Below are 19,982 nucleotides of genomic sequence, written 5' to 3'. Positions count from 1 at the left end.
GGAGAGGGAGAGGAGAGGGAGAGGAGAGGAGAGGAGAGGAAAGGAGAGGAAAGGAGAGGAAAGGAAAGGAAAGGAAAGGAAAGGAAAGGAAAGGAAAAAGGAAAGAAGGAAAGAAGGAAAGAAGGAAAGGAAAGGAAAGGAAAAAGGAAAGGAAAGGAAAGAAATCATGGGGATGGAGAGGTCTTGATAGTCATCAGTGCAGCCTCATGCCATTGACTAAATATAGAGAAGACATGTGGGGATGCATAATAAAAATCTGCCATCCATAAATTACAAACAGTGCATAATCAAGCAGCTGCTATACTAGAGAGTGCCCGGGACAACTGCTTTATTACTAATAGACTAAGTAAAAGGAAACATGTCTTTGAAGTCATCTTGCTTTAAACCAAGAAAAAATATACCTCATACTAGCTGCAATGCTTTTAATGTTTTTAATTTGAAGTTAAAATTATTCATTTAAAATTTATAGTGACTGTAGTTATTTGGCACTGATATGCTCTTCAATTTATAGTCCCCATAGAATAGAGTTGTACATTTTTTTTTTGTCCAAGGGTACTCTAGAACCTAAGAAGATTTTTGAAATAAATACAAAAGACATGGAAAGAAGGTAGATGTCATTTATCTTACCCAAGTCTTGACCATGGGCTCTTTTATTTCCTTGTACATACAGGAGAGAAAAGCCTTCATAGATATGCACTGTTCCCCGTGGGCATTGTGGTGCATCTGTTGTTTGACTGTGACGTGTGATGAGGAATCCATGGGCAACAGAGGTGGTTCCAGGGGGTCCTGGAGGTCCTTGCAATCCATCTGGTCCTGGGGGACCATCCAATCCACGGGCACCTATTTGTATGAAATCATTGGCTTACAAGATTAAGCAAGCTCTGGGCCACTGTGGCTATTAATAAAGAATAGTGATTGGTTAACTTATTCAATATTTATGTGGTGTCTATAAAAGCATTGTCAGATATAATGAGTAGAGAGACAGATGAGTTATTTTCTTTGCCCTCAAAGAGATTTAAATGCATTTATTTCCTTCTAGAATAGGCTGAAGACATTAAGCATTAAAATTCTTGAACAGAATTTTAGGTAAGAAGAAGATATGCCTGTGGGAAGCCAGCATGTTATCTATTTTCTTGCTATATACTAAAGGAGTTTGAATCTTATGACCTAATGTCACCAGCTGCTTTGTTTAATAGCTTCAGTGTTGAAAAGGTTTTTCTTTAATACATCTGGAGATTTGTTCTAAATGATACTTGCTTAGAAAATACATAATATATTCTTTAAAAGCCTTCAAATTGCATCATTTAAAAAAGATTTATTGTATGTATATGAGTACACTGTAGCTATCTTCAGACACACTAAAGAGGGCATCAGATTCCATTACAAATGGCTGTGAACCATCATGTGGTTCCTGGGAATTGAACTCAGGACTTGTGGCAGAACATTCAGTGCTCTTAACCACTGAACCATCTCTCCAGCATCCAAAAGGCATTATTTTAATATGCCACTCATGGTTCTCCTTGTACCCAGAGCTTTAACTATTGTGTATGTGGTAATTTTTGCTTTTAGAACACTTCATACCAATGCCTGTGATAAAGATGTCACTAATTTGTTCATTCTCTGGAAACACAAGGTTACTGAATTGGCAGTGTTGTCTCTAAGAAGGTCCATATGTATCACTATACTATTTTGTCACCAAAGATCCTCTTTTTCTAATACATATTCTTTATGTTTGTATAACTATATTATATAGTTACTAATATATTAACAATTTATTGTGTTTTTAATCTTTTATTTTTTGTTTTTTTTTTTCAAGACAGAGATTCTTTCCCTTAACACTGGTTGTCCTGAAACTCACTCTGTAGACTAGGATGGCTTTGAACTCAAGAGATCTGCCTGCCTCTGCCTCTCAAGTGCTGGGACTAAAGGTATATGCCACTACTGCCTGGCTTTTATTTTAGCAATCATATTAGTGGTTTTTAAAAATAAGTTTAAGCAAATTCATTTTGGGATTATGTTGTCTTGTGATAGAAATGTAAGAAACTGATTCTCAGTACTTAGGAGGCTAAAAAAAGAGGATTGTCATGATTTGGGCAATCTACAGTGCAGGCTACACTGTAAAGACTGGGCCAACTATGGTTATGTCATAACATACTGAGTTAAAAAAAAAACAAGAGGACGAAATACATCTAGCAGAAACAAAAGTTAATATTGTAAAAAGAATACAGTAATGACTGACTTAAAAAATCTGTATATCAATATATTTTCTCCGCATAAGATTTTACTACAATCTTCAAAGTTCTACAGTGATCATTTAAACTTTTCATCTATATTTACTACATTCTATTGGGGAAATTATCTTCTATAATATCACAAAATGAAGAAAGATGAAAAATTGTTCTCAGGTAGGTAATATACAGATTGAAATTCATTGAATGGAGCAGAGGAAGCATCTCAATAGTTGCCTGTCCCCCACACTAAAACCCTAGGTCTAACCTTACTAAAATAAAATAAAACAATATAGTTGAAAAGTGATTATATTGAATATGGGGAAGAATGTCTTGGATTTCTAATGCATTATATAAAAGAAAATGTAGCATATTTATGCTTGTCTAGTATAGCATATTTCTTTGGATGTACCTTCCTATTTTTCCCCAGCTCTGGATTTGACAGCTATTCATGCTCTCTCCATAAGTAGTTAGTTGTCAGATCCAAGTAGAGCCTCATATCCAAAGGTCTTGAACACATAAATACCATGACCAACATCACTGTTTTAGTCATTTTACCTGGCTGTCCTGGCAGACCTGGGTCTCCTTTGCGCCCTCCTGCACCATCAAAGCCTGGGAGTCCATTGCGTCCTGGATCTCCTGGAGGGCCAATTGGACCTACAAGGAAAGAAATAGATTTTCATACCTTCAAGCCATTTAAATTAGCTTGCCCAAAGGAGTTAAAATAAATCTGGTTGAGCCTAAATTATTTTAACATTTTTAAGAAAAAGAGAAGTGGGGTCTGTGGTAGCCCCTTCTTCTTTTCCTTGCTGGGATTATTATGAGAGACAAACTATTTGCATGTAAAAAGTGAATCAAGGGAATGTTCTCAAATAGATGGGCCATAAAAAATGACCTACCTGGTAGGCCTTGAGGGCCTGGAAGTCCTGGTAGACCTTTTAATCCAGGTTGTCCAGGAATCCCTGGAGGTCCAGGATCTCCTTTGATTACAATACTCTGTCCTGAAGGACCAGGCAACCCAGGAGGACCTAAGAAGCAAAACACATAAAAGTAAAGATGGTGAAGAGGAAATGTCTGGAGAAACAGATGCCAAATTGTCTTAAGATCAGAAGATGCATTTGCATGACATAAATAAATAAATACATAAAATCAAACAAACAAGTGAATGGACTTAACTGCTACCACATTAAACAGAAATGTATTCATGAAAAGTGTAATCATTTCTTCAAGAAAATTAAAACGAGCCCACCCCCCAGCCTTTTGACCCAGCTTCAGTAATCCCTCATCAGGATAGAAACACCAGACTCATCCAGCTAACTCCATCCTTCCATGCTGAAAACCCTTGCTCCCCTCCTCTCTAGATAAAAAAATTCTAGATTACAGCTGCCAACTCCATCTATGGCTGCCATGTACCACTGGCCCCTTGTCAATGCAGAATCAAAGATGCTAGTTACCAACTCCACCCTTTTCCATGCCCTAAATAAAGACTGTCACTCTCCAAGAATTAGCATTATACACACCCTCATTCCCTGTTTCCCATTCCCCTACCCTGTCCCTTCAGGTAGGTATCCTAGGCTTGCATTATCAATTCTACTAGCATCTACTGCTTGAGGATCAGTCCTGAGAACCTTTCCTGAACACTCCTGAAGATCTGCTGTGAGGATTTCCTAACTTTACAGAAGGCTTATTTGGGTGCTTTAGCTGAGACTACTTCTGAAACCCCACATAACATCAACACTAAAGTGCACAAAGACTAAACAGGAAGTCCTATACATCTGGTCTGTTGCATGATAACTTTGGGTTCTAGGAAACAGAGCTTCAAATATCCATTCAACAAAGGAAAGACAACAACCTATTTCAAGATCCCATCACAGATACACAAACATGAATAAGCGAAATAATAAGTCTTCATAAAATATTAATACTCCTGTCGTAATGTTCCCTGAGAAAAGTGACTCAAGATATGTAACAAGGTATTTCAAAATAGTAAAAATGAGAATTATCAAGGAACTTGAATAGGTAAGAATGAATTCTAGAATGAAGCACTCAAAAACAGAATTAAATAATCAAAACAATTCAAGATATGAAAAATAGTATTTAATAAAGAAATAGAACTTCTGACAAAAATGTCAAAATAAAAAATCTTGAAGTGAAATATTCAGAAATTCAAACCAAAAATTAGATGAAAGCCTTACCATTAGATTAGACCAAGTGGAAGAGAAAAATATTATGTCTTGAAGAACAGGTAGAAGAATTGGATCACTTAGTCAAAGAAAATGTCAAATTTAAAAAATTCCAATAATGGAAGATACAGGAACTCTGGGCCACTATAAAAGACCAAATCTAGGAAGAATAGGTATAGAGGGAGAAAAAGCTCACATAAAAGGTACAGAAAATATTTTCACCAGAATCATAGAATAAAATGTCCCTAATATAAGGAAGGAAATCAAGGTCTAAGAGGTATACAAAGCACCATAGTCTGGGCCAGGAAATAGATTCCCCATACAAAATTTAAAAAATGAACAGAATGAAGAAAGGATATTAAATCTTTCAAGGGTAAAAGAAAGTCAGACTAACAGTTGATATTTAAGTGGAAACTATGAAAGCTAGAATGAATTGGAATGATGTTAATGTTCTCAGCTCTCCAATAAAGTGACACAGTTTAACAGATTGGATCAGAAAACAGGATCTGTCTCTTTTTTGATGTTGCTGCTGAGAAACATACCTAATGACCAATGTTAGATAGCATTTTAGGGTAAAAGGATGGAAAAAGATATTCTAAGAAAATGGATCAAAAACAAGCATAGTGTAGCTACTCTAATATCTGATGAAAAAAATGTAAAGCCAAAACTAATCAGAAGATAAAGAGGGAAATTTTACACTCATTAAAGAAAAAAGTCCACTAGGACATAGCAATCCTAAACATATATACACTAAACACAGGATGCAAAATCATTTTAAAATGTTTAACATATTTAGATATCAGGGAAATGCAAATTAAAACACTTTGAGACTTCATCTTACCCAATCAGAATGTCTATAGTATTAATATATATATACACATATAACATACACAAACAAACAAAAACAAAACAAAATGACAAATGCTGGCATAGGTGTTGGAAAAAAGCAACACTTGTTTGCTGCTTGTAGGATTACATCCTTGTGCATGCAGCCAATTTGAAAATCAGTGGAGGTGATTCAGATAGCTAGAAACAGATCTACATGTGATTCAGTTGTATTACTCTTGAGTAATCCCAAAAGAGATATCTCCTCATTGATGTTTATTGCTGTTCTCGTTACCATAGCCAGGAAAAGAAAACAGACTAGAGATTTTGATCAACTGGTGAAAGGGTACTTAAAATATAGTATATTTATATTATTCAAATATTAAGAAAAAGAACATGAAATGTGCAGGTAAGTGAATGGTGCTAGAAACAATCATTCTGAGTAGGTAACCCATACCAGAAAAAAGAAATGTCATGTTTTCTCTAATCTGTGGAAGTTAGCTTTAAGCCATCAGATGAATGTTTCATTTGGAATATCCATAAAAGTCAGGAAAGTAATAAAGGACCAGAGAGAGGAAATTTCAGAGGAGGAGAGATAGAAAACATGGTTTTTATGGGTTAAACTGGACTAGAAACTGTAAGGGTTAAATTGGGATGGGGAAAGGAAGGGCAGTGTAGAGGAGGGGCAATTAGGATGGATAGTAACATTAAATACTTTTGAACACATCATATGGAAACATACTATTGCAGAAATTTACACACACACATGCACACACATACACATCCATACACACATACAAGTTAAAATGTGGTTACTCAATATCAGAGTAACAATACCACTAGTAGATACCACAGGCTAACAAATGAAAAGTCCAGTGCAGGTAATGAGTTACTTCTTTTGCAGTTACTGGACAGTGAGTTACCATAGGCCATCCCCAAATATTACAGGCTCTTGGTTACCCAAAACTTGATGGTAAGGCCCTATTGCTGAAGATACCACAGACTTGAGTTAAAGAATTCATAGGAATCTAGCTAGGCCTTATCTGAAAGCTCCATTCTGGCTGGCTAGCTTTCCTCCTGTTGAATGGGGGTAGGCACTTCTAACTTAAAGTTAATGAGGTGGCTATCAATATAATAGAACTAAATAAAGAGTTTAAGAAATTAGGAAATAATGCTGGTAAGAAAATTATGTTGATAATTTGGAAAGACAGAACAGATACTTCAAAAAGTCTTTCATGTTTCAAAGTATCAGCCTTAGAAGAAGAAAAATTCTTACCTGGGGGCCCAGTAAGACCTGGTTCCCCATCAGGGCCAGTGGAGCCTGGTACTCCAATGGGTCCTTTCATTCCTGGAAAGATGATATATAAAATAAAACGGCATAAATATGCAACAAGACAGCCTTATGTAGGAAAATAAGACAAACAAAGCAGAGCAGAGCAGAGCAGAGCAGAGCAGAGCAGAGCAGAGCAAAGCAAAGCAAAGCAAAGCAAAGCAAAAACCAGTTTTTTTCTAAAGGAACTTAATAGGGTCACCACTAGTTGGACTTAGGGTATTGTTTAGTATTACAACAACAACAACAACAACTACTATAAAAGTATAGTAGTATAGTATATAGTGTATAGTATAGTAAAGGAGAAGGAGGAGTAATAAAGAGAACATGAAGTTGGAAGAGAGACAGCTGCACTGAGCTTGAGGAAGGTAGTAGAGGTACATTCGATAACAATATATTGAATATATGGAATGTTCAAAGAATAAATAAAAATACTTAAAAATATAAAGAAAACCTTAAACCACTCTTTCAAATACCTGGGAATCCTGGAACACCAGGGAGACCAGGATCTCCTTTCATTCCATTAAGACCTGGCCGGCCAGGGTTACCCTAAATAAATAAAAGTCATTGGTGTTAGAATCATAACTAGGGCAGAGTAGAGAAAGGGGAATAAAGATTCAGTTATTGCACAGTGGCTTAGAGAGCTGTTTTTCCAGTTAAACTGGAAGGATCCAAATTCTCACTCTGCTTATTACCTGTGACTTATTTTTTTTAAAAGATATATTCTTTATTTACATTTCAAATGTTACCCCCTTTCCTGGTTTCCCCTCCAAAAACCCCCTATCCTCTCTCCCCTGCTCCCCAACCCACCCCTTCCTGCTTCCTGGCCCTGGCATTCCCCTACACTGGGGCATAGAGCCTTCCAAATACCGGTGACTTTTAAATATTTAACCTTTTACCCATAGTTTCTCTTCTGCATCATGGAGAAAAAAGTATGCCTACTTTATGGAGTGGTGGGAAGGATCAAATGACAAAGTTCTTGTTAAATGTTTAGAAAATTGATGATATAGAGTATTTAGTAAGTAATGATTATTAAAAATCACTTTCTTTGTACTCTAGATCTGGAGTGGTAGATGGAGAAATGATAAAGTCTGAAAGATTTGGCAAATATAATCTTGGAATGATAATTAGGTTGATGAGAGCCACTGATAATATAGAAAGCAACAAAAAATGAGAAAGAGAGGGGGAGGGGAGAGGGAGGGGGAGGGGAGGAAGAGAGAGAAAATAGCTTAAGAATCTAAAAGGAAGAACATATAATGTCAAGATGATTGAAGAGGCTACTGTACTACACTAACTGTAGAGCTGTGAAGCTTTTAATAGGACTGAAAAAGGCCTAATGTGAGAATGTATTTTTACGTCAAAATATAAGAAAGTGTCAAAGAAAAAGCAGTTTTAGAAGCATGTCAGAATGTCATCGGATCCAGCTTGATATGGCTATCAAATCTGGAACAATGAGAATATCAAAATAAGCAATGATAGCTTCAAATTTTATAAATGACTGGAAAAAAAACATGAGCCCATGTTCATAATAAATATGTGACTGCATAGAATAGAAGGGACATCTCTTGCCTACAGTAGGACTAAATGGTACATGTAGATATAATGCCAAGTTTACAAAGTCACCATTTTGCCATTAACCCAGTAGAAATTATCCATTCAAAACTCATTGATAGATGCTAAATTTATGGATAAATTTTGATAAAGACAGTATTTTCATTACTCTTGGAATATTCTAGCTAAGGATGTACAACCTGAATTTAATTAAAATGACAAATTAGACAAAAGAAGGCTTATTCTATTATTTTACTGGTTATTTTTTTACATATCAAATGTTATCCCCCTTCTCAGTTCCCCCTCTACAAGCCCCATCCCCTCTTCCCTCTCCCCTATTCCCCCCCCTTCCCACCCACTCCATTCTCCTACACTGGGTTATCAAGTCTCCACAGGACCAAGGGGTTTCCCTCCCAGTGATGCCAGATAAGGCCATCTTCTGCTACATTTTAAAAGTGAGGATAGGCTACACTTTTTAAGTATTAAAATCATGAAAGAAAAAAGCTAAGGAACTATTTCATATTATAGAATAAAGAGACATAGCAGTTAAATGGAATACACGATTTGGTCTGGATACCTTTGTACAGAGTGTAATGCTAAAATTTACATGACTATACCATTTGATAAAATCAGAATAGAAATAGTAGAAATTAAAATAGTTGATTTCTCTTCAATTTTGCAAAGTTGATAACTGCACTGTGGTTATAGAAGAGAGAAGCATAAACTTAGAAAAATAGTGCAACTGAAACCTGACCCTGACTCTAATTTCAAACTCTAAACTATTCCTACTCACCATAATTACTTTCCTATGGGTGTATTCATCTAAAATACAATGTACTGATGTGTATATGTAAGTTTCCTTTTCATAGGTTTGTTCTCACCAAAACTCTTTTAGTATAAAACAGCAAAGACAATTTAGTGGGAAGACTAGGAGCCTTGCCTTCTATTTTCTTTTTACTTCACCAGTGAGCTATGTGATGAGTGTTAATAAAATTCTGCTGCTCAGAATTCCCATTTTGAAAGCTGTCACCCACACTATTCTACCATCAAATATCTAGTCTCACTTCTTACCGGGAGTCCTGGTGGTCCTTGATCTCCTTTCAAACCAGGTAAGCCTGGTTGCCCAGGTGGGCCTGGATTTCCCCTCTCTCCTTTGATACCTCCATTTCCAGGGGGGCCACGAGGACCTTCTGTACCTGGTGGACCTTGGTAATGCACAACAAATGGCCACATATTAGTAAAGTATTCCAGGTTTTTAAAATACCAGTCATCTTTGTGTTACTTTGTGGTGAAGACTGAGTAAATGTAGACATTTTTGTTATTGATGCTGATTTGTAGACCCTTTAGGTTTACATTCTTTTCTGGAACAGTGTCTCCTGTATCTCAGGTTATTATTGAACTCATTGTTGCACCAAAAAATGACCTTGAACTTCTGGTCTGCCTGCCCTACCACCCAAGTGCTAGGATTACAGGGATTTACCACAACATTTAGCTTATGTGATCCCAGGGATTAGCCAAATAGTCTACCAACTCAGCAACATCTCCCCAGACCTTTGTATTTTATTTTCTAATAAACATAGTAAACTGAGATCTAAAACAACTCTGGATATGATGTTTGCTTCTGTAATCCATGTAAGTGTGTTTGACTCAAATTGAAATGAGACATAGGATACCATTAGTCTCAAATTACGGTATGCTCCTGTGGAAAGGGAGATATCAAAACAGTTTCCTGGGTCACATCCTGGAGCATTGGTTCCATATGTCCCTCAGTACTTTAAAATAGTTAAGCACACTAACTTTAAGTTCATTTTATTGATATGCTTGGCACATGGGATATCTTTTACATGCCATATATTTATTGTTTCAGTATAGTATATATAAAATTCATTTCAAAATGTTTCCATGGGTTTTTAAAATTTTGTACTACATTTTAACATATCATTCTAAATAAAGATATCAGTTCCCTTAAGCAACCAGGTGGCTTTGGCACTGGACAGTGCCTACCAAATACTAAGAACCATGAAATGTTGGTGTTTTGATAGTTATGCTTACTATTAATTATTAGTAATAAAATTAAACATAAAATGGATCTTATGATATTTTTAATGTTTAAAGAATTTTTAAGTGGTTTCACAATGTGGTAATTATCTGGTTATGACAAAGAGCAAGTTCATGATAATTCAGCAATTAATTTTGACAACTTAAATCATACAATCACCTTAGCTTGTCAAACAGACATCACAATCACAAAAAATTCCTTTTGCAATTGTAATGAAAGGTTTGGGGTTACTTTGTACTTGGAAAAACCAAAACCACAGCTGCTTAGCTCAAATACACTAGAATAAGATTTTCTAAATAAACTCGGTAATTTGTACAATTTAGGCTAGAAGTCTGGTAGCAATTTAGGCTGTTAAGCTAAAACTGAATAGTCTCTGAACCAACCCAATGACAATGATGAGGGAAGATATAAGACAGGGAAATTGAACCTTTGCATGCCACCATTCTCCATTTGGAGTTTCTATTATCAACTAAAAGAAAATACTGGGAATTTTATGTCATCTCAGACATGATATGATATTTTCACTGTCTCCAAAAATTAAATTAGGATTCTAGTAAAAGCAGAGTTTTATTTTAACGGTATCTAAGAGCATTCTTTCTCTATTATTGAAAACAGCATTGATCGCACAGCTTAGGGCAATTGTGTGTAAAAAATTTCAAAAAAAAAATAAAATCCATATGCATAGATTAGAAATTATCCAGATGTTTGCTTAATTAAATATCTTAATGCAGTTTATAATGTAAAGGTGTTTGTATGGCTATTTCAGTTTTACCAGGTATATATATATATATATATATATATATATATATATATATATATATTACAAACAATCAGACCACAAAAATCTGATATTATATCAAATATCAATAAGTCAAAAATGTCAAAACCCAATAGGGTAGTATTTGAGGATAACATCACTTTTCAATAACTTATGAATTACAATAATAAAGTGCATCTCTCTTATCACATATATAAAGCATTTAATAAAGGAGAAAACTGACCAGCGAAGAGTCTAACCTTGAAAACCTGGGAAGATCAGAGTTCACCAAAGCCCAAAGATCGATGTCAGCAGGATCAGACATCACACAGTACAAAATCAGATGATGAGTTAGAAGTGGTTCACATTATAGAGCAAGTTGAACAGTAATTCTCTTTGTAAGCATTTCTTATACCTACAGCACAATCAATAGGCAAACAGACCCATCCAGAAATATAGAGAACTAAATATTTTTAAAATAGTGCTTATTCTAGATAATAAGCTGTTGGCCATTAATGGGAGGGAAGATCTATTTAAGAGACTATGTTAACATGACTACTGGACATTTCTAAATATTAGCGTTTCAAAACATTAAAGTTGGCAAGATAGTACCATTTCACCAAAAGCCTTCATTTTCTTTAACAAAGTAACTGTGAACAAGTATTTAAACCTGTGCCATCCTTTGATACAAACATGAAGTAAAAATGTATTTTGATGTTCAGAGTGAACCAATATGATAGGAACAGGTAACTTTCTAAACCTCACAGGCAAAAATATAATTAGAAAGCTGACCTGAGACTCAAAGAAAAATTACACTATGGAGCAACCATTACGACTTTTGCTTTTGTTTGCCCTATTCAAATACCTTTTATAAAGTCATATTTTAATTTTTCATAATAAATCAGGAGGCCATCTTCTATTAGTATTTGTTTTAAGTACTTAAGTATAAACAACCATTGAATTTAAAAATAAATATTCCAATTTTCCAATGATATGAAGACTATTAGTAAAGGGGTACTTTAAAAATATTGTGGCATGCAGTAACCTACCCCAAGCCATTTTAAGTATTACAACAACTTTTTTAAAAAAAAGTATTATTCAATGCATGTATTATCAGACTATTAACCATTTAAAGAAGGAACATTATGTAACAATATTAAAATCTACAAGTAGAACATTCTTTGGTTAGTATCAATTAACTCTAAACACAATTTCTCTTTTCTTAGAGTTCTTGCTATGATTTATAAACATTGAATTTTAAAGAGAATAAATGGTGCAAGACCATTGAGTACCAGGAGTTAAAAGACCTTGGAACTTCCTCTTGACCCTGCTTCTTTGTAACTATATGACTGGGTAATTCAATCTCTCTGAATGTAATAGTGTTATCTATACTGTCCTTCCTTGCATGTTTACATAAGGATCAAAGTCAAGTTTCGAATATAGAACTACTGTCTGCTATGTGTAAGATGCTAAAAGAACAATGATGATTAAAACCAAAAATTTAGGAGCATTTGAGAATTGGAAACTTAGAATAATATATTTCAGTTTATGTAAATAGTCTCCAAACCACATACAACAAATTAGCCAACGACTTATAGTCTGGACACTCAATTAACTAGATTAGAATTGCTTTTAGCATAGTTCAAAGTGAAGATACATTATATGAATATTAGCTTTAGAGTGACTCAATAATAATATTCAGAAAGATATTTTATTGATATGAGGCATTTTAATGATTCATCGGCACAGGAAACTTTGGACCATATCATAGCAAAATTTCTAAGAGTTTAATTTCTAAAGGGCTACATATTAATGAACTATATGCCAAGTCAATTTTTATGTGTGAGGCCTCAATTTACTATTTTTCAAATCATGTACTTAAATTTAACTGAAAAAGAAATTGAAGGTAGGTAGGTTATAGAATCAACTGTTATATTTTAATTCTAATTTCCACTCAAAGTTGCTTTCTTCACCTATTGTAACCATCACAGAGGCTACCTTTCAAGAATTACAATTTTATCATGTTTAACAAAGGGGAAGTTGTTAAATTGGTTTTAAAATATTGGGGAAAGCCGGGCGTGGTGGCACACGCCTTTAATCCCAACACTCGGGAGGCAGAGGCAGGCAGATTTCTGAGTTTGAGGCCCGTCTGGTCTACAAAGTGAGTTCCAGGACAGCCAGGGCTATACAGAGAAATCCTGCCTCAAAAAAAAAAAAAAAAAAAGTATTGGGGAAACTTTTCTCTTTCTTCTTCAAATATATTCTAGCATAGCAGGAAAAAAATCCTAGCTAGCATTCCAGTCTAGCAGTGATCAAGGCAGCAGAATTCTAGGCAAGTTAGACAGAATAACATTGAAAAATTGCTTCAAAGTTACCCCAATCTTGTCTTTATCCTGTTGATAGTTAAATCATTTTCACTGTCTTAATATACTCGAGGGCATCCGCTTAGGAAGAATGTAAGATGATGTTATTAGGGATTGATGAAGATGTGAGATAACAGAAGAAGGAGAAGAAGGAGAAGGGGTAGGAGAAGGAGGAGGAGAAGAAAGGAAGAGGAAAAAGAAGACTAGGAGGAGGAGGAGATGGAGGAGGAGGAAGAGGAGGAGATAACTAGATCTAAGATCTAGCTAACTATAAGATTCCTAACATGATAAAAGCAGTTTTGCTCCATGAATTTATTAAGAAACCAGATCATAAACATCAACAGTTTGTGCAAGAATTATAGGGTGCTACTAGTAGAAGAGTACTGGGAAGTCCCTAGTCAGTCCCTAACAGCATGCATGACTCTAAGCCACATTCTCAATAATTTTGGGTCTCAGTTTTCCTGTGTGAAAAATAATCCTCTCTTTGACTAAACCTTAAACCAGAATCCTTGAGACTTCTTGCTACGTCTCACTTTTTTTTTTTTTTTCCGCATTCGAAGCCCAGTTACAGGAAAAATCCAACCAAATCAGTTTAGTACCTTTCAAACTTTAAATCTCCAGTATTTAACATCTGACCAAGTTCCTCATCCCTCACTCTGGTGTCTAAATCCTTGGCCTGCCTTTAGTGAGAATCATATGAAGTAAGTTTAAGACTCCTCTTGCTTTCTAGTACTTCTTAGTAAGTTTCAGTCAATAACTCTCTCCTTATGTCCCTGGAAGTCTTTGTTTCTGTTTTATTTGGAGCTCAGTTTAGTTCCTTTTCTTTGTTATAATGGGATCTTCTCTATTATAGTTGTCATGATAAAATTTGTCTTCAGAGCTTGCATCTTTAAAATTTTTCCTAATCAATAGATTCTTACACATAAAACATTTTGCACATGTGTGTATGTATGTATGAATATATGTGTGCATTATTTGGTATGGTAGAAATAAATCAAGGAATCAATTGACATAGAGAATCATATCTCCCCTCCCCCCTCTACAAACTGTGGTGAATATAGGCTCTGCCAGAGCCTGAAAAATACAGAAGATGCTTGCAGTAGACCATTGGACTGAGCACAGGGTCCCCAATGGAGGACTTAAAGGACTGAAGGAGCTGAAGGGGTTTGTAGCCCCATAGGAGGAACAACAATATCAACCAACCAGACCCCCCAGAGCTCCCAGGAACTAAACCACCAACCAAAGATTATACATGGAGGGACACATGGCTCCAACTGCATATGTAGCAGAGGATGGCCTTGTCAGAAATCAATAGGAAGAGAGGCCCTTGGCCCTGTGAAAGCTCTATGCCCCAGTATAGGGAGGCAGAAGTGGGAGGGTGCAGAGGGAGAAGCAGAGGGAGGGGGATGGGATAGGGGACTTCAGGGGTGGGGGAACCGGAAAAGGGTATAACATTTGAAACATATATATATATATATATATATATATATATATATATATATATATATATTCCAGTTTAAAAAAAAAAGAAACAAAGCCTCCCCATTTTCAAAAGCCATATCTCAGGATTATATTTTGACCCATTTTACTTCCTTTCTACAAAAGAGAAAAGGACTATTTATCTTGAAAATAATAAATATATTGAGATTTCCATGGTTAACTTTTTATATCAGATTGGGTACACATTAAAAAAAAGAAAACTAGAAGCAACAGATCTTTTTTTTTCAACCCTGTGATGTAACTCTTGGTAATTTTTCTTTGGCATAATTTCTTGCTACATGTGATGACCATATATGTGACTGTGAGCCTTTAATCTGTGCTGGTTACATTAAGTTATATTTTTCCTTTATGCTTATTAGTTCTTCACAGCAAAGCAATTTAAAAATTATGTGACAAAGGACCTGGATAGATGTCTCAGTGGTTAAGAGTACACATTGCTCTTGCAAAGGGCCCAAGTTCAGTTCTCAGTACCCATTTTAGACAGCTCACAACTGTTTGTGACTTCAGCTCCAGGTGAGTCTTATTTTTTTTATTAGATATTTTCTTTATTTACATTTCATATCTTATCCCTTTCCTGGTTTGCCCTCCTAAAACCACCTATTCCCCCCCCCCCCGACCTGTGCAAAAACCCACCACTTCCACTTCCTGGCCCTGTCATCCCCCTACACTGAGGTAAAGGGCCTTCACAGACCCAAGGGCCTCTCCTTCCATTGATGACCGACTAGGTTATCCTCTGCCTCGTATACAGCTGGAGCCATGAGTCCCATCATGTGTATTCTTTGGTTGGTGGTTTAGTCCAAGGGAGCTCTGGGGGTACTGGTTAGTTCATATTGTTGTTCCTCCTATGGGGCTGCAAATGCTTTCAGCTCCTTGGGTGCTTTCTCTAGCTCCTTCATTGGGAACCTTGTACTCAGTCTAATGGATGACTGTGAGCATCCACTTCTGTATTTGCCAGGAACTGGCAGAGCCTCTCAGAAGACAGCTATATCAGGCTCCTGTTGGCAAACACTTGTTGGTATCCTCAATAGTGTCTGGGTTTGGTGGTTGTTTGTGGGATGGATCCCCAGGTAGAGCTCTCTGGATGGTCATTTCTTCAGTCTCTGCTCCGAACTTTGTCTCTGTAACTCCTTCCATGGGTATTTTGTTCCCCCTACTAAGAAGGGTCAAAATATCCACACTTTGGTCTTCCTTCTTGAGTTTCATGTGTTTTGCAAATTGTATCTTGGGTATTTTAAGTTTCTGGGCTAATATCCACTTATCAGTGAGTGTATATCATGTGTGTTCTTTTGTGATTGGGTTACCTCACTCAGAATGATATTCTCCAGATCCATCCCTTACCTCAAGCTGTACTGCGGAACAAATGTGATAAAAAACTGCATGGTATTGGTATAGTCACGGGAAGGTAGATCAATGGAATAGAATCGAAGACGCAGAAATGAACCCACACACATATGGTCACTTGATCTTTGACAAAGGAACTAAAGCCATCTAGTGGAAAACAGACAGCATTTTCAACAAATGGTCCTGGTTCAATGGCGGTCAGCATGTAGAAAGAATTAAGTTGATCCATTCTTATCTCCTTGTACTAAGGTCAAATCTAAGTGGATCAAGGATCTCCACATAAAACCAGATACACTGAAACTTATAGAGGAGAAAGTGGGGAAGAGCCTTGAAAATATGGGCACAGGGGAAAGATTACTGAACAGAACAGCAATGGTTTGTGCTGAAAGATCACGAATCGACAAATGGGACCTCATACAACTGCAAAGGACAAAGGGCACTGTAAGGCAAAGGACTCTGTCAATAAGACAAAAAGGCAACCAACAGATTGGGAAAAGATATTTACCAATCCTAAATCTGATAGGGCTATTATCCAATATATACAAAGAACTCCAAGTGAGTCTTATGCCTCTGATATTAGTGGGCACCTGCAGCCCATATATACACACACAAATATGCTCAGAAGTTAAAAAATGTGTAAACCTTTGAAAATATGTGACAAGCCAAAATATGAAGCTGTTTGAAAACCTTATAGAGGTATGTTTGTGTTTGTCTGTGTGAGTGTCTGTGTGTGTGTGTGTGTAGCAAATCAAGGATTTCATTACCTACATTATTGCTATTATTATTATTATTATTATTTTTAAAGATGCTTTTCTGAATGAGTTTAATTTTATTGCATTAAAAGTTTATAATGCAATAAAATACTTTCTAACAAAGGAAAAGCATTCTTTGACAAAATTGAGTTCTATAAAATCTCAATTAAAAATGACACAAGTATGAATTTTGAAGTATTTAATTTAGTCCATCTCCATAATTGGATAATTTAGAATCATTCCAAGGGAAATACTTGGCGCTACAATATTCTGACAACTTAGGCCCAGGCCACCATTTCAAAACTGAATTGGCATATGCTCTTAAAATATATTTAGAACCTTGAAGGCATTACACACATACATATATAAATTGGCACATATGTGTATATACACGTATATAAGTAATAAATACATTGGTAAAATTTCAAATTCCATGCAATTACTACTTTGGAGTTAAGGAGCTAACCTGGAGGACCTGGGTAGGGATGGAAGTTCACCAAAGCCCAATGTCATCGTTAACAAAAAGGAAAATATCAAAACTGTTAGAAACATCAAGAAACTATAGCATTATACTAAATACTCTCAAGTTAAAGTTGAATTTAATAATAGAACTCTCTGAAAGTCCATATTCATGCATCTTATATAAACCAAACTATCTCTATTAAGCATTAATGTTAAAATGAAAACTGTACACGCAATAAAGTTTGAAAAATCATATTACGATGTTCATTGTTATGAGCTCAAATTGGGAACATTCAATTCTAAGAGAAATTGATTTAACACTTTATTTTAGATCTGTAGTTTATAAACAAATCAAGAAATCAAACATTCATTAGATGTGCATTCTTCTTTGGAGAAGGTTGATAAGTCTTTAGAAACCGTGATTGCAAAATCACGTTTGTGGCTACTGCTTTTCTATTATTATTATTACAGAAATGTTCAACTGAGAGCTCCACTCGTCGTTACAAATAAGTGCAGCGCTAATTAGAATATAAGAGGATAATAGTTTGGTTTATTTGAATTATGACAGGCAAACAAAGCAAGACACTGGCTTCAGTTCTTTATATTGCATGCGAGATAGTTAATGTGGCTGAGACTATTTCCTCTGTTTTTCTTCAGTGGTAAACAAAAGAAAGAGAAACACTCTCCAGAAACAATCACGTCAGATCACATTACATCTGACTTTGACAATGATGTCCCGAAGTCAGTACATTATACTGCTTAATTCATGTTTTAGGGCACATATTAGTAAAATCAAGTTCAATTCTTGCAATATAAAGATAACTTTTAGTTTTATGATACACTTTAGAAATGAATTAAGAACATTTGAGCAATGAAAAGACAATTGTTTTGTTTCTTTCTATCTCAAATTTCTCTTCTTTAAAAAATAATTAAGGCAAAATTTTCAGTTACCCCCAAAATGAATATTAAGTACCTCGACTGTTATCAACAGTGATTGAGCTATTGAGCTCAGCAACATTAACCTGGGGTTAGAATGAGCATTTCCCAATGAATAGAATGGAATGACACAGCAGAGACACAAAAACTAGAACATGAACCTTGGATGCAAAATTGATCTACTGAAGAGTGAGCACAGGAAAGAGGAGGGACAAACATGAGGTATGAAGAGATTATGAGTCAATTTGACCATGCTGTGCTGCTGAAGATAAATGTGATTGCCTAGTTCCTAAAGATTAAGTTTTTATTGTGCCTGGTGACATTTGCTGATCATGTGACGAAACCATAGCAACAGCTTCTGATATGGAACACAAGCATGTACTTGGTGATCACTAGAATGATTTCTGTGATGACATGCTAAGAAGCAGACATTAAAAAAGGTGCAGGTTGCATTTTGATGCCAGGTTATCTTTAGTAACAATACTAACAAAACCTTACCATTTTCTCTTTTTTCCATTCCAGATGAACTTTAGGTAAATAATACATGCATTATTGAAATGAATGTATATATTACAACAAGCTAGGTATGAAGCAAGCTATTTTCTTAAAAGAAGTTCTCACATGACAAATTCTAAAATCTTGAAGACCAAATAACCTGCCAGCAAAATCAACTAACTGAACTGGTAAACAGAGCATTTTTCATACCACACACGATCATACCTGGTCTCCCAGGAGGGCCTTGAGGCCCAGGGTTTCCTTTGGGACCTTCCAAAGCTTGACCAGGAGAACCAGGAGGACCTGGAGGACCTGGCATACCAGGGAATCCCTGAAAGCCTGGCTCACCCTTTGAACCTGGAAGGCCAGGATTTCCTGGAAGTCCAGGTGATCCTCCATCACCCTTTTGTCCTGTAGAAGTAAAAGTGGAATTAGGGATACATTCAGTAATACTGAATGCTGAATTATAAGCTCACCTATAAGCCTAAAGCTATGTGATAAGCTAATGAAATTCACTAGGGTAAATCCACTTCAAACACATGCAAAATCTTCTCTCTTTATTAAACACATGTCTCTGTCATCAGAAGCAATTATTAGCAATGAAAAACTAATGCCGGCATCCTTCATATTAGAACACAGGGCAATGATAACATGACCAGAAGTTATGAGGAAAAAAGATAGACCAAATATAAAATGTATAAAAATATCTTCAAGAATTGGTTCAAGATGGATGAAGACAACTATCACAGCTTTGGGTCTAATTTTAAGACTAATGAAATTCAATGGCTGCTATTATATTCAGACCATGATATTAAAAGTTCATAATCATAATCTAGACAAACTGCTCTTGACATTTTATTATAAAACGCTTAATACTTACAAACCATAAGACAGTGGTATATTAAACTTTCCTGAAAAGCATACTGGAAATTTTAGGAGATAGATTTTTTAGTTTGAGAAAATGTCTATAGAACTGCTAATGATCATTTCAAGGTATCAACATGCATATCTGTAGTTATTCAGATTTGTGTTACTAGTTTAGGACTTAGCCAGGCCTGGTGGCATATGCCTTTAATCCCAGCACTCGAGAGCCAGAGGCAGGCGGATTTCTGAGATAGAGACCAGCCTGGTCTACAAAGTGAGTTCCAGGACAGCCAGGCCTATACAGAGAAACCCTGTCTCAAAAAAAAAAAAAAAAAA

At 35.8% G+C, this 19,982-nt stretch overlaps 1 protein-coding gene across 4 annotated transcripts in view; it reads right to left on the bottom strand.

Moving 5' to 3' along the window:
* Positions 1–19,982, bottom strand: part of Col4a5 (collagen type IV alpha 5 chain) — a 211,583-nt gene that overhangs the window by 13,021 nt on the left and 178,580 nt on the right. For 2 of the 4 annotated variants that reach the window (XM_029473096.1, XM_029473098.1), the window contains 9 exons: positions 19,008–19,193; positions 17,356–17,364; positions 11,194–11,202; positions 9,189–9,322; positions 7,043–7,115; positions 6,513–6,584; positions 3,128–3,256; positions 2,787–2,885; positions 628–840 (listed from right to left, as the gene is read on the bottom strand). In XM_029473096.1, the coding sequence (XP_029328956.1) occupies positions 628–840; positions 2,787–2,885; positions 3,128–3,256; positions 6,513–6,584; positions 7,043–7,115; positions 9,189–9,322; positions 11,194–11,202; positions 17,356–17,364; positions 19,008–19,193 (924 nt within the window). The remainder of the gene's footprint in view (positions 1–627; positions 841–2,786; positions 2,886–3,127; positions 3,257–6,512; positions 6,585–7,042; positions 7,116–9,188; positions 9,323–11,193; positions 11,203–17,355; positions 17,365–19,007; positions 19,194–19,982) is intronic. The other 2 variants (XM_029473097.1, XM_021152696.2) reach the window with 2 other exon arrangements.

The sequence above is a fragment of the Mus caroli genome, chromosome X (assembly GCF_900094665.2).
Source record: "Mus caroli chromosome X, CAROLI_EIJ_v1.1, whole genome shotgun sequence".
Taxonomy (NCBI): domain Eukaryota; kingdom Metazoa; phylum Chordata; class Mammalia; order Rodentia; family Muridae; genus Mus; species Mus caroli.
The sequence above is the reverse complement of the archived record's forward strand: the minus strand, read 5'-3'. Positions and strand labels throughout refer to the sequence as shown.